Genomic DNA, 23,444 nt, shown 5'->3' with positions numbered 1-23,444 from the left:
AGGGAATGTACAGATGCATTATTCACTGGTAGAGCTGGGTCTGTGGTGTTTATCTTTGGGGCACATGGAATGTACAGATAAATTATGATAGAGCTTGGTCTATGATGTTTGCATTTGGGGCACGTGGAATGTACAGATACATTATGCATTGGTAGAACTTGGCTTGTGATGTTTGCAATGGGGCACTTGAAATGTACAGATACATTATTCAGTGGTAGAGCTGGGTCTGTGGTGTTTGCCTTTGGAGCACATGTAATGTACAGATACATTGTATACCCACTTATAAGTCGGGTCCTACCACAAATAAGATAGACTCTTATTTGCAGTTGCATAATCCACAGGCAGATCAGCATCTGTGTTGTCTGCTCCATGGTGTACTCCTAGCAAACTAAATAAACCCAACTCTGCCAGTGCATAATGCTGTAGCAGATACGGGTCTCTGCAGTATACAGTTGTATTGGACTTAAAATATATACTCACTTTCAAATGAAATCAAACTGCAATCAGCAAAGATTGTGATCTGCCCTAATACAATGTACCTGCAGATCAGAGTCAGTGTTGTTTTTGCTACCGATTACTTCTAATAAAGGGGCCCCGCGTGGCCAAGTGGTCTAAAGCGCTCTTCGTTACGGATCACTGCCATCTCACCTCTGTCTGCGGCGGTTCGAGTCTAAGATTCAGCCAATGTGGGTATGTGAGAAAGCTTGCCAGTAGCTTCTCGTGGGTCGGTGGTTCTTTCCGGGGCTTTCTCTGGTTCTTCCTCCACCATTAATACTGGCCACCATGTATAGCCTATCATGTGCTGCAAAATGGCGTTAAACCCCACAACAACAACAACAACTTCTAATAAACTGCACAAAAAACATATCAGCAATTGTGTAATGCAGTGGCATATCAGGGACTGTGTAGTTTGCAGTTGGACTTAATTTATAAGCAAGTATATAGGGTGTAGGCAAGTGAATACACCATGTAGCTAATAATTTTTTGACCTTAATCCACTTCTGATATTTTTGTTTTTAATTTTTCTTTTCTTTCTCTGTGCAGGGTTGGTATATTATCAGAACAGAAACAACAACAGTTGGAGGACCTACAAAAGCTGAAGTACTCAAAGATGATGGTGAGCAACATGGCGGAACAACTCGGTGACAAATGTCAGGAGTGCAAAGAAAGACAGGAGGAGATGTTGTCAAGGTGGTCTAGTAAAGCATTTTTTGGAACATACCATATATACAATTTTTCTTGACCTACTTGTTTGGCCATAAAGCCCTGTCTGGGTGGGTGGGAGTGGGGTGGGACCATGTGCTTGTCAATCTTCGTGCATTGTGTCATCCATCAGAATTTGCATGTTACCACAGGCCATTTTTTTCTTCTTCAGTTTTGATCAAATTTGGAATAGAGGTTTATCTCATTAATATCTCAGATGAGTTAAAATGTGAGTGAGATCTGTGCATACTGATGTAATTTTGCATCATATCGAGTTTTCTATGTATATGACTCGGAGGTTGTATCTCCAGTATGATTTTGATTCAAAAATTGCTTATATCCTCAAGATCTTGGACAGGTTTGATAATAAGCTAGATCCACAAATATTAATAAGATTGTCCTGCATCTGAATGGCTGACCTTGTTACTATTCCGAAAGCCATATTTCTGATCCACTTTTTATCAGTTGTGGAATATATATGTCATCAAGAGCTCGGACAGATGTGATAATAAGTATGATATAGATGTATTAATGAGGTCCTATTGCATCTAATTGGCTGAGTTTGTTACCACTCAGAAAGTCTGTATTTCTGATCTGATTATGATCAAACTTGGAAGATAATCTAGATTTTGGATGAGATTGATGATGAGCAGGATACGCATATTAAAGAGATGATCTTGCATCTGATTGGCTGAGCTTGTTACCATTGAGGAAGTCATATTTCTGATCTGATTTTGATTGTACTAGGAATATAGGTATATATCAAGCCCTTGGATGAGTCTCATCTTGAGTTAGATCCATGCATATTCATGAGGTGATCTCGCATATCATTGGCTGAGCTTGTTACCACTCTTAGGTCATATTTTTGATGATATTTTGATAAAACATGCAGTTCAGGCTAATTTGATCAAGATCTCGCATGAGTTCAGATTTGAAAGTGACACTGCTTTTGACTGTGTTACTACTTACTCTAGAGACTATTTTTGACCAAGTTCTAAGGAAACACGTTAAACAGATTCAAATGATGAAGATCTCCAGTAAGATCGATCTTCTGAATATAGTAAAATTCACTGAAGCTAGAAATAGTTCTCTGATCATGTGCAATTTAAACCCGGGGGGGGGGGTGCCTTTTCACTCCATCTCTCTGTCATTTGAAGCAAAACAAGGAAAGCAACCAATGATATTAACTATTGAGAATTACTTGTAAAAATGTTGAACCCAATTTAAAAAAATAAAATTCGGAATGCTAAATAGATTAATTTCAGTAGAACATTTGATACAAATTAGTATGTATCTTTAGAGAATCAGATTAATCATTTTTATTTTGCAACTAAAGAAAAGGTGTAAATAGAAATATTGTTAGAGGAAATGTACAGTTGCAAGCAAGAATAAACTATTTTTTTTTTAAATTTTTGGGACAATTATAGTGAGGTTTGCAAGTAATTCTGTTTTTCTTTGAATTGATTTTGTTCCAGTAAGAACATATTTCCTGTAAAAACCATAGCTAAGTTCATACATTGAGTTGCAGAGAATTATTTGTTTAAACTTTGCCACCTATGAAATTCATAAATATTTTGGAAGCAAGTTTGATACGTTCTATGAAATATGTTAACAGTTACTAGTATTGCTTTGTTGAAGTGCAGGCTGCATTCTTACAATACTACATAAGTCTGTATAGTGAAATAATCAGCTGTCAGGTTATGTAATCTAGGTGAGTAAAATCAGGTCCATTTGTTCAGAATATTTTTAGTCTTATTCATTTTTATCATTGAAGGAATGTTTCCTGGGAAAAAAATGTCTTGTCCTCACTTCTGAGGTCTTTGCTTCTACTAGTTAACAAATTCTGTATAAAGGGAGGTAACTTTTACCATCTTACAGCTGATGATTAGATCTGATTACTTCCCTTTGCTTGTTCACGTGTTTTTCTTTCTGTTTCGCTGTTTAACAAAGCTCTTTTCATTCAAGTGGACCTTAAATCACCAGTGATTGATACTTAAAGGTAATAATAGAAGTATTGGAGCCAGGATAGAAATGTGACATTTTATTCATATTGGAAGCATGTAAATTTGATATATGATGTGTGTACTGTAAATTTGCTAATATAGCACACATCCAGGTATAACACACTCATGTATTACCCAGTTTTTGTGTTGTGTGTAAAGAAAATATTATAGAATACCCACATATGTACATAACCTGCATAATTTTCATAGAGATTAATAAAAACCAAAATCTATATTGGCTTCTTTTCATTATAAACATGGTATTAAATAGTAGGATATGGTCAGTCATCCTTTCTGTTTACCAAAGAAACCCTAAACTGTTTTAAGTTCAATCCACATGTTGCACTTTATAAGAGGATATAATTTGTTACCTCACTTTGGGTCATCTCAACCAAACTGGGTCATTTCAAAATTAGTTTCCTCACTCTGAGTCATCTCAACCAAACTTGGTCATTTCAAAATTAGTTTCCTCACTTTGGGTCATCTCAACCAAACTGGGTCATTTCAAAATTAGTTTCCTCACTTTGGGCCATCTCAACCAAACTGGGTCAATTCAAACTTCGTCTCCTCATCAAAGCACACATTGACAAGGCCACGGATGTTTGTCAAGACAGTGAGTACAATGAAAGTTTCAATGATTTTGAAAATTCAGACACTGAGAAGGATGTTGCGAGTTTTGACTCGAGTGATGCAGAATAAACTTGCTTAAACCGACTGCAACATGTACTATTTATTTTATGACAATGCGTAGGAGGGACTTTTTATAAAGCTGCAGTATCATATATATTAACTGTTATTTATTGTGTAGCTTTACAGTAAGTAACATAATAACTTTTATTTGGCGCTGTAGAAGTTCACATATTCCAATTAACAAAATTTGCATCACTCATTTTTTTTACTTTATTGACATCGACCTACTGTGCTGTAGAAGTTCATATTCTACAATTATATCTATGGCAGTTTAAGACTTCAGTAATCACAACACCGTGTGAGTTATTAAATTCAAGATGCTGAGTTCATTATGTAGATCTTGTTATTATATTGTCTTTAAACTTCATGATTTTTTTTATTGCTGACATGTTAAACATAACTATCTAATCATCATTAGACTCATTGACTGTTTCGAACTTGGTGCCTTGTTTGAAATAAGAAATGAATCGTTTTAAATATAACTACAACATGGTAATACAAGTAAAAATTATTGCATAACACGCAGACTTGTATACCATGGGGGGGGTGTTGTAGGAAAAAACTTTGATAACCTCTGGACTGTGTTTGCTAATTTATGGTTCTGATGTATTCAATGATTCATGTAAAATGTCACTTAATACTGAAGCTTGCTGCATTTAAATTAATTTGGATGAATAATGATGACTAAGACTTCCGCTCTCCCATGTTATAATCTTTACTTTATCCTGCAGTTAGCATGGTCATTCACGTAAGACATTGTATCCAATAAACCAAATCTTTATTGGGTTTGTAACCCACCACTCACACAAAAAAATAACTACTTGCATTCTTGCAACCTGTGCATTATTTTCAGCTGTACACATTTTGACCTCCTTTCTGGACCTATTAACAAACCAGTGCCCATGAACAGTGCAGTCAAAATTTGTGATCAGAAAATGTGCCTCTAGCACAGGGGTGTCCAAAGTCCGGCCCACAGTAAGATTCATACAGCCTGCAGCTTCGGTCATATAATGTATTATTTATGGCCCGCTAGCACGCAAACCCTTCGCTCATTTCTGCCATGGCAACTGAAAAGAAAAAGAGGAAAGTTGACATTGAGGGCTGCCGCTTTCGGGAGAGATGGGAATTACAGTACTTTTTCACTGAAAATCTAGGCAGTTGTGTTTGTCTCATTTGTAACGAGACGATTGCTTTGTTTAAGGATTTAAACGTAAAGAGACACTACCAGACTAAACATACTAACACATACGACAAGCTAAAAGGGAGTAACCGCGCTGAAAAAGTGAAGCAACTCCAAGCTGCTCTGTCATCACAACAGCGATTCTTCACGCGGGCCTGTGAGTCAAAGGAAAATATCACCAAAGCAAGCTACGAAGTGGCCATGTTAATAGCTAAACATGGCAGATCATTTACTGAAGGTATGTTTATCAAAGACTGTGTCATGAAAATGGTGGAGAACATTTGCCCCGAGAAGAAGCAAGAATTTATGAATGTTTGCCTGGCACGTAACACTGTGACACGGAGAGTTGAGGACATATCATCAGATATTCAGAGACAACTGAGGGACAGGGGAGTGACTTTTGATTATTTCTCATTAGCCTGTGATGAAAGCACAGATGCTTCTGACACTGCACCGCTCTTGATTTTTTTTAAGAGGAGTTGATGACAACATGAACGTAACAGAGGAGCTGCTTGACCTCCAAAGCCTTAAAGACTAAACCAGAGGAACGAATTTATTCATTTCTGTTTGTGATGCTGTTGATGATATGAAACTACCGTGGAGTAAAGTTTATGGGATCATTACCGATAGTGCGCCTGCCATGGCTGGTGAGCGAAATGGATTGTCCACACTGATCTGCAATACAGTCAACGAAGAAGGAGGTAACGCTATTAAACTACACTGTATAATTCATCAGCAGGCTCTCTGTGCCGAACATATCAAATTTGATCATGTTATGAAACCAGTGGTAAATTCAATCAATTCTATTCAATCTAAAGCTCTTCACCACCGACAGTTTCAGCAGTTCTTGCTTGACATCCAGCTGAACACGCAGACATAATATATCACAACGATGTGAGGTGGCTAAGTATGGGGTCCGCAATGCAGCGATTTTCTCTCTCGGAGACGAAATAAGACATTTTTTGTGTGAAAAGGGGCAACCGATGGAAGAATTGCCTGATCCTGTATGGCTGGCAGATTTGTCTTTTTTGGTTGACATAACGAAGCATCTGAATTGGCTGAATGTTAATCTTCAAGGACAAGATGCGGTGGTGAGCCAGCTATACACTCATGTCAAGGCCTTTGGAACGAAGCTGCAACTTTTCCAAAGACACTTGTCCCAAACAGAGCCCTGCATCGCGCACTTCCCAGCTTTGAAAGAGGTAATTGACAGTTTCCCACAGGACAACATCGGTGTGCAAATGAAGAGTTATGCAACAGCTTTCACATCTCTTTCTGTGGAATTCAGCAAACCCTTTCAGGATTTTGCAGTTATTGAAAAGGACATGTTGCTTTTCTCTTCTCCCTTCTCTGTGGACCCTGATGATGCTCCTCCACAGCTGAAGCTGGAGCTCATTGAGCTGCAGTGTGACGATGAGTGGTGCGCCAAACACCAGCATCTTTCTCATGTTGACTTTTACGGGCAGCTGGATAAAGGCAGATTTCCAGAAATGCGAACATTTGCTAAGAAAATGCTGAGCTTATTCGGCTCCACATATTTGTGTGAGCAGACATTCTCTGTCATGAACTTAAACAAGAAACCGATTGAGGTCAAGACTAAGTGACCCCCACTTACGTGACATTTTACGCATCTCAACCACTGCCCTCAAATCAGACCTGGCCTCTTTAGTGAAATCCAGATCTCAGTATCACCCTTCTCATTAATGTCAGCAAGTTATCGGTTTCTTGACCAATCTGAAACTGAGTGTTTTGAACGGTAACATCTGTCACTATTAACAGTGAAAAGCCAAAAGCACACTTATACACTTGGACTTATGGCACTTATTTTATTAAACTCTTGAATAAGATTTGGTTATTATTGTTGATGTTATGTACCTGTATATGTGGCACAAACTATTATTTTCTGAAAGATCTTTTAAAAGACAAAAGAAAAATTCACTTGTTTTAAACTTTAATGATAACAGAAAACTTTGCATTAGTTATAACTCCTGTTTAAAATGACCATGAGGCAAAGATATTTATCTAACTCATGGAAATTTAAGGTATTACATACAGTTCAGTGTTATCTGACTCTCCAGATATGAATGAAAGGCAGAATTGTGTTTTTTGAGTTGTTCATGTCTGCCTGAGTGGCTTATATTTAGTTACATTGCCATTTGAAAAATAAAGATAATTGTGACGATGAAAATTGTTTTATTTATTTATTATTTGTTTTTTATTTATTTATTGCTCTATAACAGTGTCTATTTGCATGTAACTTTTGTGGTTAAAAAAAACATCAGAAGGAACATCTTCACTTTATCAAATCTGGCCCTCTTTGCAAAAAGTTTGGACACCCCTGCTCTAGCAGATATAATGCAGATTGGAATAAAATCTGCAATCTATGACCAGATCCATTACTGAAAAGCATCAGGAAACCTATTTGAATATACTAGCCTATGCTCACTGATACATCTATAAAGTTTCAAATCCTGTGAATACAAGTCACATTCCCAGCGATCAGTCTCCTCATAAATTTTACATTCACAGCTTGACCACATTTCAAAAACAACAGCCAATCCACAGACACACAATCTAATGTGAGTTTAAATCAATCAGAAACAACATTTGCATACACAGTTGTATGCCCGACTATTAGACAGTACTGTTTTAGAACTTGGTGATCATGTTCAAAGATAATTTACTATTAGGCAGTACTATTTTAGAACTTGGCGATCTTGTTCAATGGAACTTCTGTTTACAAAGTTAATTATTCTGTTTTTCTTTGATATTAATTGTGATCACTAGTGATAATTTGGCTGACAATTTATTCACATATTTTTGGTTCCATGTTATGAACTACATGCACATAGTGTATTAAATTGGATAGTGATGAAGTAAAAGCATTTTGACATTCTGATTCTTACACATTGATGCAGTGAAGCTGAAATCTAAATACAGCCAACTGGAACTTTGGTGAAAACACATCTTTGATTATTTATTATTTATTATAGGGTTACACAGTAAATAAAATAGAAGATTTGGGTCTTTATGTTCACTATTTTTTTTGTCTCACTAATGGTTTCTAATCTCACACCAAAATAAACCTTGTATTCAGAGATGTGTACCTTGTATTATGTTGTTGTTGTTGTTGTTGTTCTAGGGTTTAACGCCATTTTTCAGCACAAGATAGGCCATATATGGCGGCCAGTATAACTGGTGGAGGAAGAACCCTGGAAAACCCAGGTAAGAACCACCGACCCACGAGAAGCTACTGGCAGGCTTTCCCACGTACCCACGCTAGCCGAGCCTTGGACTCAAACATACGCAGACAGAGGTGAGATGGCAGTGATCCGGAACGGTGAGCGCTTTAGACCACTTGGCCACTCAGGGCCCCACCTTGTATTATGTATTTAATGGAAGAAACGTTTGATCATGGTATTATTTCACGACTGTTATTCTGGATAATTCTTTTCAATAATCTTGACATTGTACTGTACTGTTTAACAAGTACTATACTTGCTTATAAGTCAAGTCAAACTGCAAAGAACAAAGACCCTGATCTGCCATAGCATAATGTGCCTCAACATCAGGGTCTATATTGTTTGTTGTGCTGATTACTCCTAACAACCTGCATTGGACCCAGATCTGCTGGCACATTATGCAGTGTCAGATCTAGGTCTGTGCAGTATGCTGTTGGACTCATAAGCAAGTATATATGGTATGTGTTTTTGTAGGTTTAGCTTTCATTGTGCATTATTGTTCCAAAAGATAGCATTTTCCTTTGTGAACTCTAAAGTCTTTTCCTTTGTAGGATACAAGTGCTGATGAGAAAATTACAGTCGCGCATTCCATTTCTGTCTGATGCAGAGAGAGCAATGAAACGTGAACTGGAGAACATGGAAGAAAGGCTTGACAGTTATAGAAGAAATTTAGATCAGGTTGATAAAAATTTTACTTGAATAGTTATCAAACACTTGTACCTTATTAGCTGATATTAGATATGTACCCAGCTACCAAAAGCACTACCCCATATATTTTCAGTTGGCAAATAAGTTGTTTTAGTAAAATGCATTGCAGTCTGAAAATTCTCATTACCACTGGTGCTTTGGTGATCTTTAGCACCAATACAAATCACAGATCTGCAGGAGCTTTAAGGGATGGCAGCTTGGGATCTATGTTCGGTATTGGTGCTGGAGATCACCAGAATCTTCTCACATACACTCGAAAATATATCTTACATGAAGGTGAAGCAGAAGTTTTGTTGAGCCAGCCTGGATGGAAACTTTACATAGTGATCACTTTGGCACCTGTGTTTGTCCATTTGTCCATACATCAAAGATTAACTGCAATGTTTTGTTTTAACTGTATTTACAGTCATGAATTTCTCATTTGCTTTACCATAATTAATGTGTATCATTGTGGGTACAGTAGGGGCATTGGCAGGCCAAGTGGTTTAAGGTGCTTTCCTTTACAGATCACTCACACATCTCAACATTGTCTGTACAGTAGGGGCATTGGCAAGCCATGTGGTTTAATGTGCTTTCCTTTACAGATGACCAGGTGGTTTAAGGTGCTTTCCTTTACAGATCACACACACACAACTCAATATTGTCTGTACAGTAGGGGCCTTGACTGGGCAAGTGGTTTAAGGTGTTTCCTTTACAGATCACACACACACATCTCAATATCGTCTGTACAGTAGGGGCCTTGACTGGCCAAGTAGTTTAAGGTGCTTTCCTTTACAGATCACACACACACATCTCAACATTGTCTGTACAGTAGGGGCCATGACAGGCCAAGTGGTTTAAGGTGCTTTCCTTTACAGATGGCCAAGTGGTTTAAAGTGCTTTCCTTTACAGATCACACACACACATCTCAACATTGTACAGTAGGGGCCTTGACTGGTCAAGTGGCTTATGGTGCTTTCCTTTACAGATCACACACACACATCTCAACATTGTACAGTAGGCGCCTTGACTGGCCAAGTGTTTTAAGGTGCTTTCCTTTACAGATAACACACACATCTCAACATTGTCTGTACAGTAGGGGCCTTGACTGGCCAAGTGGTTTATGGTGCTTTCCTTTACAGATCACACACACATATCTCAGTATTGTCTGTACAGTAGGCGCCTTGACTGGCCAAGTGGTTTCAAGTGCTTTCCTTTACAGATCACACACACACATCTCAGTAGTTCTGCATGGGTCTGAGTCTTGGCTTGGCCAAAGTGGGTGTATGAGAAAGCTTGCCAGTAGCTTTCTGTAGTGGTTCTTCCTGGAGTTTTCCTGGGTTCTCCTTCCACCAAATATACTGGCCCCCATGTATAGCCTAGTATGTGCTGATAAAGGGTGTTAAACTCAAAAATTGTCTGTACAATGTGCTATTTCAAACAAATTATGTCTGACTACATTTGTTTTAAGTATATATTATGCTTTGATGTCACAGTTCTTGAGAATTGAATTTAAATTTAATATTATTGTTGTGAGCAAACTGTTGTACCACAAAGATACACCATTTAACCAGAAACTCTTGGTGCACCCATGCAGAAACCAGAACCTGAACTTTTATTGACTTTGCACCCTGTGCATATGGGTTGATAGGACAAAACAAGCACATACGCACTCCTTTAATGTAACATTTTTCTGGATAAATAAAAGGTGGGCTGAACAAAAAGAGTATCTCTTACTGTATAAAAACATACTTAAGAGATGTAATTTCTTCCATGATCTGCATTTTTAAATTCTTAAATTCTACACAGAACCTGTAAAATGTATAATACGGAACAATACTGACGTTTAGAAGTACAATAGATACTCAAATCTCAAAGCACTCCATTCAACAATTTTTGGTTCAAGCTTTTCAGTGATTTTGAGTTTTTCAAGGTCACAGATGGGAACAAACTTTATATAAGAACTGAGCAAGTGACTCGAGTAATGTCTTAACTATTGAAGCCTTGCTGTAATTGGACTGCCTTTCATTTACCTGCAGTAAACATGCAACTTAAAAAGTGTCTACATATTTGAATGTTGAAGCCATAGTATTAAGCAGAGTTGTAGATAAGCAATGTATTTGGGTATCTTACCTAAAAAGATATATTTAAATGAGTTCAAATTATGCACACATTTTGTCCAAAACACAGGAAATAATTATTTTAGTAAGTTCAAATTATGCAAAACAATTTTAAACATTGAGTCCAAAGTTGTCATTGTATAGGTTCTGCTGTAAGCATAGTCCATTTTTGTAGGATGGTGCATTTAATCAGTATAAACTATGCTGTCTATTAAGTTCCAGATGTTGCGTGCATGTTTAAAATTATACTACTCCATCACTCTGAGAACACTTATTCAAGCAGAGCCATATAATCAAACACACCCTGACTTGGTTATTTTCGTCTTTGATGAATTCAGAAGGCAGGATTTGCATCATGATGGTTAGGACAGTCTAATAGTTTAAGCATTGTGTTATGTGATATGTGTAAAACTGAATGTTAAAAAATGCAATTGGTTCCAAACCAGGGAGAATAATTTAATTTTTATCTAGAGCTCCAAATAAGTGGTTTTTGCTATGGAAAGGCAATATATTACCATTTAACAAGTGCAACAACATTGATAGTATTTCATTGATAATTTTCATAGACAGTAGTAGTTCATCGATGATTTTCATAGACAATAGTAATGGATAATTTTCATTGACAGAAGTAGTTCATGGATAATTTTCATAGACAGTAGTAATGGATAATTTTCATAGACAGTGTAGTTCATTGATAAGTTTCATAGACAATAGTAATGGATAAGTTTCATAAACAATAGTAATGAATAATTTTCATAGACAATAGTAATGGATAATTTTCATAGACAATAGTAATGGATAGTTTTCATAGCCAATAGTAATGGATAGTTTTCACACAGTAGTAGTTCAATGTTTTAATGTACTAATATGTGCAAATTTCATCACAGTTGCACTTAATGTGATTTACGCTGTAATGCTCCATTGTTTATAATGAAACAGTGATCTTTACAAGAACTTATTACCTCGATGTAATTACATGACAAAAGGTATCACTTGTACAGTGGCAGTAGCAATGGCGGAGACATGGTGATGGGTATCAATCCCTCCATGTGTATGGTACAGTGTCCATTCACTTTTACAAATTATAGCTGGCATTACTAATAATAGTAACAACAATAGTCTTCCTAAAATTAGTAATGTATAGATTTTCAAGTTTTCCAGTCATTTTCTTATGTCAATGATGGCAACTCAAATTTATGTAAATGAAAAAAACTTATGGAATTATCTCCCTTGGTTAGTGTTCCGCCGATGGTAATACTTGAAAATTGTTTGTAAAGGAAATCATTACAATAATTCCTGAAATAACTAATTGGATCTTAATTTAAATTCTCTTGGAACTCGTACAGAAAAGAAAATTTAGAATAATATGATAAAGATCATTCTGTTTACAATAGTGACAAATAGCAACATCTCTGGAGTTTTATTGTTAGATGTGTTCTTTTGTAAATGTCAACCCTCCAAGTAATCAGTGTTCTCAATGCTTAGATTTGTTTGTATTTTATGCCATAACAAAACTTCTGAGTTTATTTAGTTATAAGTGCCTGGGTAAGTTACTTGCCTTGCCCAAGGACATATCAGTTTAGCCAATCTGGACTCATTTGTTGAGGAATATCCAACCTACACATTTCTGGTCAAAGGTCCATCACCTTAGCCACTAAGCAACTATGCGGCAACATTAAGATTCTTTGTTTAAGTTTTGTAATAAATGTTTTATAAGTAAAGTACCATGAGGATACTTAGTGACATGGGTTGTAGGTGAGACACTGCCTTCCATGAGCTCTTCTCTCTATAAATCTTTTATATTTGTCAAAGTTAAATAAAAAGGTTTGGTGATGAAAATAGCACAGAATATGACAAATCCAAGCATATTTGAATTGTATGAGTTTATGATAAGTTTGAACAAAGGAAAATAGATGATTTTAAAAGGTTTGAAACATACATGTTTTTCATTTGGAAAGAAATATAAATGCAAAATGGGGTTTGGGATGGGAAGGAGGTTTCTCCAGAGGTCAAGGTGTCTAAAGACATTTTTACTTTGTGGATTTATAATAATATTGCACCTTCTGAGCTAGGACATAATGGAGTCGGAGACATTTAATTTAGTCGAGCTCCACATTTCCTTTGTGGCTAATCCAGTCATAATATAGTCCATATCTACCATAATCCCATTAACATGTTCTAAGCCTCCTAACAACAAAACCAATCTTAGCCTCAGTTTTCAAACATGAGGCCCATAAATTGTCTCCTTCTGAATTGATGAAACCATAACAAATTACTCACAGTACGAGTCTGATGCTGAGGGATGTACCAATAAGACTATGTCATGAGATTTCATAAAAAAGCCCAAAAGAATACCATATGTACTCACTAAGTTTAGTCCTGCAAAACAACATAGACCTTGATCTATCTGCCATCTCATAATGCACTGCCAGATCAGGGTTTATGTTGTTTGTACTACTGATTACTCCTAACAAACTCCAAAGACCCAGAAAAATCAGCACACAACACCAGATCTGGACTGATGCATTATAATTTGGGTTTTTTATGAGCCAAGAACCAGATTAAATCGAAATGAATTAGTAATAAAATAGAATTTGGCCAGTTTATTTAGCTCCATATACATGCCCATCTTACACGAGGGTCAGTGCTATATAAAGAGGTTTTAAACTGAGGGACCATTGTATACATAGCTTATATGGTGAAACATCCTTTGATCACCTTTGTGTATGACCTCCTGCAGCACTTTACTCCAATTGCCTTGGTACCAGTTAGCCTAGTTGTGTTGCTGTGCCATGAAAATCCAAACCTCCAATGCAAATTAATGACATGTTTAAATCCCAATGAAGATGTTGTATTGTTAACCAAATATTGATATATTGACCACCTCCATAACGTGGACAGAATTGTTTGTCCAAACAGTGGCTCATTGATGGAAGATTCCCCGTGTTAGCATTGACGAAAAGGACTACATTGGACTGTGAATGTCACCAGTTATGTTAAAACTTGTTCCCCTCAGTAAGGCAGTTGATCATTTTCCAGCCAAAGTAAAAGATTATAAATTCAGCAAAACCTTACATTAGAAAATTTTGTTCTGTTAACAGCTGAAAACAAAAGAGGAATACCAACAGAGACAGCACAGCAGACAAACATCACAGCAAAGTCCTGTCATCAAATCATCACACATGGGACATCTTCATGATGCTCTCAGAGAACAGTAAGATGGTTATACAGTACCTTTTTGATGATTTTCATATGGATTCTTTATTTTTCTATGTCATTTTGCCCAGGATTTGTAAAAACAAGCATTTTTTAAATAATTGATACTTAAATTCTGGTTATGCTTCTGATGGGTCGCTGACTTCAGAGATTGATCATTGTTTTTAGAGTCTTCAAATTATTGGTCTGTAACAGTCAGCAAGTCCACCATAATTGGTATTTCACAAATAAAGTGAATCTTTGAAGAAAGTTGCTGTTTAGTTTCCTTGTTAATCTTGTGAAAAAGACTTGGAAACAAAAGTATTAAGATTCACAGGGGCTTAACTGTAAGATTACTATTAATGTGGGCTTAACTGTAAGGTTACGATTAACAGGGGCTTAACTGTAAGATTATGATTTACAGGGGCTTAACTGTAAGATTACGATTTACAGGGGCTTAACTGTAAGTTTACGATTTACAGGGGCTTAACTTTAAGATTACGTTTAACAGGGGCTTAACTGTAAGATACAATAATGGGCTTAACTGTAAGATTACAATTAATGGGCTTAATTGTAAGATTACGATTTACAGGGGTTTAACTGTAAGATTACGATTTACATGGGCTTAACTGAAGGATTAGAATTTACAGGGGCTTGGCTGTAAGATTATGATTAACAGGGGCTTAAATAAGATTACGATTTACAGGGGCTTAACTAAGATTATGATTTACAGAGGCTTAACTGTAATATTACGATTTACAGGGGCTTAACTGTAAGATTACGATTAACAAGGGCTTAACTCTAAGATTACGATTAACAAGGGCTTAACTGTAAGATTACCGTATTTACCACATATGTTGAGACATGATAAAATAATTATTTTTTTTCCTGTCCCAGAACTTATGGTGAAACATTTTTTCACTTTGGTCATATGTCCCAAGACTTAAGAAACGAAATAAATTTGTATTGCATTTGTGCTCCCCCCCTCCACTGCACATCGCAATAAAATAGATAAATAAAACGCTTAATTGATAATAAAAAGAAAGAAACTAACCTTGTGTTGTTATCATTTATTCCTTTTTTCAACATGAACATTAAAGAATAAAATATTTCCACGAAATCCGTATAAGTAGCATAGGCTTCCATACTGTAGCGTGTATCAATTATGTCCGATACCACACACCATGTTGTTCATTGACATGAACACTGAGAACAATTGTGTGTGGTTGTGCTCAAAGGTTTGAACATGTTATCTGACTGAAAACTGGAGCCAACAAAATCGCATACAAGAGGGAAATAGTCAACTGATATCATGAAGACGCCATTCACGCATGACACGGTGTTGGATACAAAATAATCAACAAAATAATCAAGATTGAATTATATCCAGGTCTACTGTATGACAATATCTCGCAAATAAAATCATCATTTGAAAACACATTCACTTGAGTACAAGTGAGTCTTTTCACCAGCTAGGGTTACATAATTATCCTTACTATACCAAGCACATAGAAGCCCTGGTGGTGAATAAACATGACTGGCAGCAAGCAGTTAACTCCTTCTTTGAACCTACCAACAGGTCATCAAAGACAAAAGGTTATTTTTATTACAAAGCAGGCGATCTCAGAAGCCAACTTTGGTTATTTTTTTTCTTTGTGTAAAGGATATCAATGCAAAAGTTATTTTATTGCAAAGCAAGCCGACATCGGAAGTTGACTATGGATTCTGTGAAGTGAGCCGATTTTTTTTTTTGAATATACAAAGACGGCTGAGATATGGAAGCATACTTGAGTTCCTTTTCAACTGTATTCACAGGAAATTTGAAAATAAATTGAAACATTGGAAAAAATTTTAAAGTGGCACAATATAGTGCTTTGTGCACAGATGTCAATGACCCAGTGTCACCCAGAATATTTGGAGAAAATAAAATCATGTGATGAATTCGTGAAGGCCAAAAGAGAAGCAAACGATTTCGCAAACGAGAGGGAAATAATCAACCAATATATTGAAGACAACTGCCGTTCACACATGGCACAGTGTTAGGTGCAAAATAGCCAAGATTAATTTATATCCAGGTATACTGTATGCCAAAAAAATTATTAATTGAAAACATATTCACTTGAGTGCAAGTGACAATCTTTTCGCCAGCGCGGGTTACATAAGTATCATTAATATTTACCCGCAGACATCAGTGCACCTTTGTATTAATTATTACTACAGATGCCAAGCACATATAAGCCCTGGTGGTAAATAAACACAGCTGGCAGCCAGCAGTAAACTTCTTCTTTGAATTTACCGACAGGACATCAAAGACAAAGGTTATTTTTATTACAAAGCAAGTCGACTTTGGACTCGGAAGCCGAATTTTTTTAAAGGATATCAATACAAAAGTTATTTTATTGCAAAGCAAGCTGACCTCGGATGCAGACTACTGGATTCATTTAAGCGTGCCAATTTTTTTTTTATAGCTTTGAATATACAAAGGCGGCCGAGATATGGAAGCTAACTTTGGTTCCTTTTCAACAGTATTCACGAAAAGTTTGACAATAAAGTGAAACAATGGAACAGTTTTTAAAGTTACACAATATAGTGCTTTGTGTGCGAACATCGATGACCCAGCATCATCCAGAAGATTTGGAGAAAATAAAATCACGTGATGAATTCGTGAAGGCCAGAAGAGAAACATATCATTTCGCTGACAATATGATCATTAACATGGATGAAACTCTAGAGTACTTTGATTGCATTCCTGGATGGACTGACGATAAGATGGGCATCAAAAGTGTGAGAATTAGCAAGACTAGTGCAGATTTGAAAAAAATCTTCCTTTTGTTCTTGCAGTTTCCACTTCAGGTGGTGTATTGCCTCTAACAATTTTTCACGGTATGAGAAAGTTAAAAAAGTATTCATGTACCAAAATAATAGATCGTACATGTGCAGGAGAAGGGTTGTGTTAATGAGATGCTGCTGCAGTGGATTAAAGAGTTTTATCTCAAGTACACAGTTTTATATTTTAAAAATAAAATTTCAGTTGGAGTGCAATTTCCGACATGTAATTTTCGAATGATTTAAAAGGTGTCCCACAACTTACGACTCGAAAAAACGATGTGTCCCAGAACATGCAGTGCACAAAAAATTACTTTTAAAATTAATTTATGGTGTCCCAACATATACGGTAAATATGGTACAATGAACGGGCTTAACTATAAGATTGTGATTCACAGGGGCTTATAACTAAGATTATTATTAACAGGGGTTGACTGTAAGATTATGATTAACAGGGGCTTAACTGTAAGATTATGATTAACAGGGGCTTAACTGTAAGATTATGATTTACAGTGGGTTAACTGTAAGATTACAATTAACGGGCTTAACTATAAGATTACAGTCAACAGGCTTAACTATAAAATTGTGATTAACAGGGGCTTAACTGTAAGATTATGATTTACAGTGGCTTGACTGGAAGATTACAGTTAACAGGAATTTAATTGTAAGATTACTATTAACAGGAACTTAATTGTAAGATTATGATTAACAGGGGATTAACTGTAAGATCACGATTAACAGGGTCTTCATTGTAAATCTACCGTGTTATGATTATTAAAACTTTGTAACAAGTCTTTCAGTTGGTTCAAATCATATCAGGTGACACAAAAAACTAGAAATTATTAGTTCACAACACCAGAAAGAACTATTTATGTATTCATGCACCATTAATCTTTGACAGTCTTTTTTTTATGGGTAAAATTTTGTTCTATTATGTTATTTCCTGAGATTCATTATGGTTGTTTATAATGACTTGTAATTATTTGATTTGAACTTCATATTTTATAGGATTCATGGTGTCAGAAAGCTTTAGATTTGGTTACATGCTATGCATGAATGAACTTCGATTACTCTATGCATGAATGGCCTTTAATTGCATTATGCATGAATGGCCTTATATTACACTATGCATGAATGATCTTATATTACACTATGCATGAATGGTCTTCAATTGTTTTATGCATGAATGGCCTTAGATTACATTATGCATGAATGGCCTTCAATTACATTATTCATGAATGGCCTTATATTACACTATGCATGAATGGTCTTCAATTGTTTTATGCATGAATGGCCTTAGATTACATTATGCATGAATGGCCTTCAATTGTATTATGCATGAATGGTCTTCAATTGCATTATGCATGAATGGCCTTCAGTTACATTATGCATGAATGGCCTTCAATTACATTATTCATGAATGGCCTTCAATTACACTATCAATGAACGGCCTTCAATTACATTATGCATGAATGGCTTCAATTGCATTATGCATGAATGGCCTTCAATTACATTATCAATAAATGGCCTTCAATTGCATTATGCATGAATTTCCTTCAATTACACTATCAATGAATGGCCTTCAATTACATTATGCATGAATGGCCTTCAATTACACCATCAATGAATGGCCTTCAATTGCATTATGCATGAATGGCCTTCAGTTACATTATGCATGAATGGCTTCAATTGCATTATGCATGAATGACCTTCGATCACATTATGCATGAATGGCCTTCAATTGCATTTTCCATGAATGGTGTTCAATTGCATTTTCCATGAATGGCCTTCAATTATACTATCAATGAATTGCCTTCAATTGCATTATGCATGAATGGCCTTCAATTACACTATCAATGAATGGCCTTCGATTACATTATGCATGAATGGTTTCAGTTGCATTATGCATGAATGGCCTTCAATTACACTATGGCCTTCAGTTGCATTATGCATGAATGGCCTTCAGTAACACTATCAATGAATGGCCTTCAATTACATTATGCAAGAATGGCTTCGATTACATTATGCATGAATGGCCTTTGATTACACACTATGCAAGAACATCTTTCCTATGCCCATCAATGTGTATATATTTAATTTTTGAGCATTGTGGCTTCAGGAATCATCAAAAGGGACTTTCAGTTCTTAGAACGTTTCTTGCAAGATGTAGCTTGTTATAATATAGGAGGAAGGAACTTGTTTGATGTAGTGTATGAATACATCTCAACCTGACAGCTTCATTGTAGCTCTACATCATATTGGACTTGCTCTTTCTCCATGATTGTATCAAATTGCTCATTTGATACAGGTGTCTGGGTCACTTTACTGGAAAGTCTGCAGCACTACTTGGTAATTATTGATGGATATTTAATAAACATAATTCTAAATGGATTCCTAATTCTTAATAATTCCTAATTCAGCACAGAACTTTTGGCGTTTGTGTTGTTTTTTTATCACAATTCTGAAATTTTTCAAGCACAGAACTTTTGGCATGTGTGTTTTTTTTTTGTCACTAATTCTTAATATGAATAGATAATTATTAAATGGAGTTCTGCAGTTCTATCAGTTTGTTCTGAATATCTTTCCAGGGGGGATGAATTACAAAGAATTATGAAGAAGGTGAAAGAAATGAAGATGGATGCAGCAGTGTGATTTATGTCAGTCCTGGCAAGCAGTGTGATTTGTGTTAGTCCTTGCAGGCAATGTTACTTATGGCAGTCCTGGCAGGCAGTGTAATTTATAACAGTCCAGAATAGCAGTGTGATTTGTGGCAGTCCTGGCAGGCAGTGAAACATTTGTAGCAGAAATTGATCATCACCCAATTCATATTATCTGTTTGAAAGTTATGATGGAAGCTTATCAAATGCTTTGAACAAACTATGGAATCTGTCATATAATAATGGTCACTTAGTACAGTGCTTAATCTTTAAAAGCTCTTAGTGCTTTTTATTAATTTACACATAAGGACATGTATATATATATATATATATATATATATATATATATATATATATATATATATATATATATATATATATATATATATAAATAATGTGTGGACTAGAGTACAAAAACATACAATACCATTGAATTACAAACATCACATTGAGAAAATAATAAAGGGTGAAGAAACATTGTTGAATATTTTCCTGCAGCTGAAAGATGTGTTTTTAGAGTGCTCTTGAATTAGGTCATGGTGATATTGTGTTATTGTGTCAAAGTACAAGAGGCAATTCATTCCAGGTAACTGTGCCCTAATATGTAATGAGTGTCGTGTGTAAGACTTGGTGGGAATAATGAGAATGTGAGTCAGAAGAAGAACACAAGTTTCTAGAAGGAGTGTACACATGGGTGAGATTCGAGAGGTATTTCAGACTTTTGGCAGTCTGTGAAGTGTAGCAGAGAGAGGAGATTTTATGTTTGATTCTGCAGCAAATGGGTAGCCAGGGTACATGTATGTAAGCAAAACAATATTAAGTATGAGGAAGATTTTTAAAATACTTTGTTTATTGGTTTTTCCTACTGTCAAAAAAGCAAACAAAAGGGGAAACCCATATTTATCATCCTACACAGGAATACAAATCCAGATAGATGTGCTGTAAGCATAAGGTTAAACTGGTTTTGTTTTGCTCTGTCTTCATTATGATTTTCACACTAATTTGACAATAAACTTCTAAACAAGTTAATGGAATACATATGGACTGAGTAATAATAATTAAACAGATGGGCAGGATAAAGATCATCCAGATGCAATAGATTTTTAAAGTTTCATAGTAATCGAAAGAAAAAGAAAGAGAACATAGGATTTCAAGTCATCAAACTGATGTCATTTAATGAAAATGTTATCCATTTCTTTTCATTGTTGCACTGTTGAGTTATCAACATGGAACTCTATCTAGTTTATCAGTATTTCACTTAAAGGGGCGCTACTGCATACATTTGAAAAAAATTAACTTTGCTTTCATTTTCTCAGTTGTGATTCGAAATGTCAAGAAATGTTGAGGTTAAGCTAATATTTGATCTAATAGGGCTTTACACCACTATTATGATCATGTGACAAGTCAAAATAGTTATCTACAGCGTCAGAGTGGATATTGATGCTTTCACATTATTTTATGTGATAATAAAAGATTATGTACAGGTGTTACCGATGGGATGAAACAGTTTTAATACATTGTATGTACTCTCTTTTAAGTGTAACAGTTTTAATATGCAGTTTTAGAGAAGGATATAAAGCAAGTAGTTTGTTGTGTAATGGGATTGTGGTGGTCATCTTGGAATGTTACCGATTAAAAGATTACACTGTAAGGATGAACCCTTTATCTGTTTATTTATATGGTACACAAACATACTCATCCCAAATTCAAACTTACAAGTTTAATGTTAATAAGCCAAGCTTTAGAGGAATTTTCAGTGAATCAGTAAGGCAGATAGATCGATAAATGGACAAAGTAAATCCCATATACCACAATAAGCATGATATATATAAATAAACTATTTTTAACGGGTGGTAAGTCTTGACTCCTTTCCAAAAAGTAAAGAGAATTATCATGGTGTAAATGAAATATACTTTAATAGAACCAATTATGGCTCACCATGCTTAGATTGAAATAACAGTAAAAAAAGCAATAGTAATTTGCAGATTAAACTTGGTTGAGAGATTTTTCTCCTTGTATGCATTAAACTCCAGGCCCCACATTACAGTAACTAAAACTTTGTTACTTCGCAAATTCATGCAGGACAGACGATACATTATATTTTGTGTGTGTGAGAGAGAGAGAGATATGGAGATCTGAACAATTTCCATGTTATTAGCCAGGATCAATTTCTCGGCCACCTGCGCACACCCTAGGGTCTGTGCTGGACATGTCTTTCTTTTCCACTTTGCCTCCATACCTATATGTGGTTATAGGCTGGAGATCTCAACAGTTTCCACGTTGTGACCCAGGGAAAGCATACCCACAGCGACCATGCCTGGGCAAGAGCAGAGAATGTAACCCAAAAGCCTAATGCATACATCATAGTCCTGGCAGTGAAGATGACACAAACTGACTTTTAGATTTCCATATCAAATACTTCAAATATTTAGAATGTTGTTGAAATAGTAACCATCAATTTGAAACCACTGTTTACATGTAAAGACTACCTCCAATCATTTTCCAGAGTTTCACGTCCATGTATATAATATTGTAGGAGATAGACTATGTTACTAAATGATTAACAGGGAGAAGGTCATACTCCCCACCCTTCTAAAAGATGCATGACTATAAAAATCCCAGCTATTTTGTTTTTTTAAAACATTTTAATTCTCAATGATAGTTATGAAACAATATCAAAACTTTGAGAAAAGTCTCTTGGTTGACAATTGAAGCCTTTATGTAACACCATTTCATGAATGGGAAACAACAAAACAAATTTACTTACATTTTTATTTGAATATAATGATATAGCTAAATGCAACTCACATTACTACATCAGCAAGAGTTTTTAACATTTTCAATACTAAGTATTCTTTGGTAACAAACAACAGCTCTAGCTTAAACATATTACATCTATCCTGATGATGGTGAATTTTTATATTATTGTACTGGACAGCAACTCTGTTTCACGTGCAGTTATTCATACAAAAGATCACATTCCTCTTTCTTAGAACTCTTGAATATAAGCAAAAACAAACTCATTAATTATGATGCCTTGCTGAATGCATCTGCAGTCCATGCAATGCACAGTAAAAAAAATGTTGAGTAAAGCAAATGAATTATGGCATAACAGTTCTTTGAATTAAGCAATTTTGAGACATCCCTCATTCTCTCATATCAACTTACTTGAAGCCAGTTTTCATATAGGTTGGAAGTATCTAGCTCCATCCTATCTTTTTCCTGTCTTCTATTTTTCTTTCCCTGTTGTCTTGATCAACATAATCCCATTTCTACAGGCAGATTTTCCACAAAACATTTCTTCTTCAGGGATATGTGTCTTTGACAATCTTGATGTTTACATGTATCACGAGCTGCAGTTGTTCGAATATGTTAACATTATTCTGTTTACAGCACCCAAAGCAGATGTTGCTGTTTTTGAAATCTGAAAGGTTGACATTATCTATGCTGGTCCAAATGTCTGACATACTTTATGGCGCAAAAAGTTGTTTTTACAATGCTCGTTTAGAGTTCTGTAGGATTTTATATATTTTCATTTTATGCAGTAACATCCTTTTAAAGTTAGTATGTTTAAATCAAGTTAGGTATGTATGTATAACATTTCACAGGGGACTGATTTTTTAAAATGTTATAGCAGAGAA

At 35.6% G+C, this 23,444-nt stretch overlaps 1 protein-coding gene across 1 annotated transcript in view; it reads left to right on the top strand.

Moving 5' to 3' along the window:
* Positions 1-21,450, top strand: part of LOC149777019 (nucleoporin 88-like) — a 125,955-nt gene extending 104,505 nt beyond the window's left edge. Inside the window, exons 12-15 of the mRNA XM_089941787.1 lie at positions 1,045-1,191; positions 8,870-8,996; positions 14,227-14,339; positions 19,735-21,450. Coding sequence (XP_089797913.1) covers positions 1,045-1,191; positions 8,870-8,996; positions 14,227-14,339; positions 19,735-19,798 — 451 coding nt within the window. The 3' untranslated portion in view covers positions 19,799-21,450. The remainder of the gene's footprint in view (positions 1-1,044; positions 1,192-8,869; positions 8,997-14,226; positions 14,340-19,734) is intronic.
* Positions 21,451-23,444: the final 1,994 nt, after the last annotated feature.

This window comes from Sinohyriopsis cumingii, chromosome 18, assembly GCF_028554795.1.
Source record: "Sinohyriopsis cumingii isolate HCF-2022 chromosome 18, ASM2855479v2, whole genome shotgun sequence".
Lineage (NCBI taxonomy): Eukaryota > Metazoa > Mollusca > Bivalvia > Unionida > Unionidae > Sinohyriopsis > Sinohyriopsis cumingii.
Note: the sequence above shows the minus strand (reverse complement) of the source record. Positions and strands in the feature narration are given on the sequence as shown.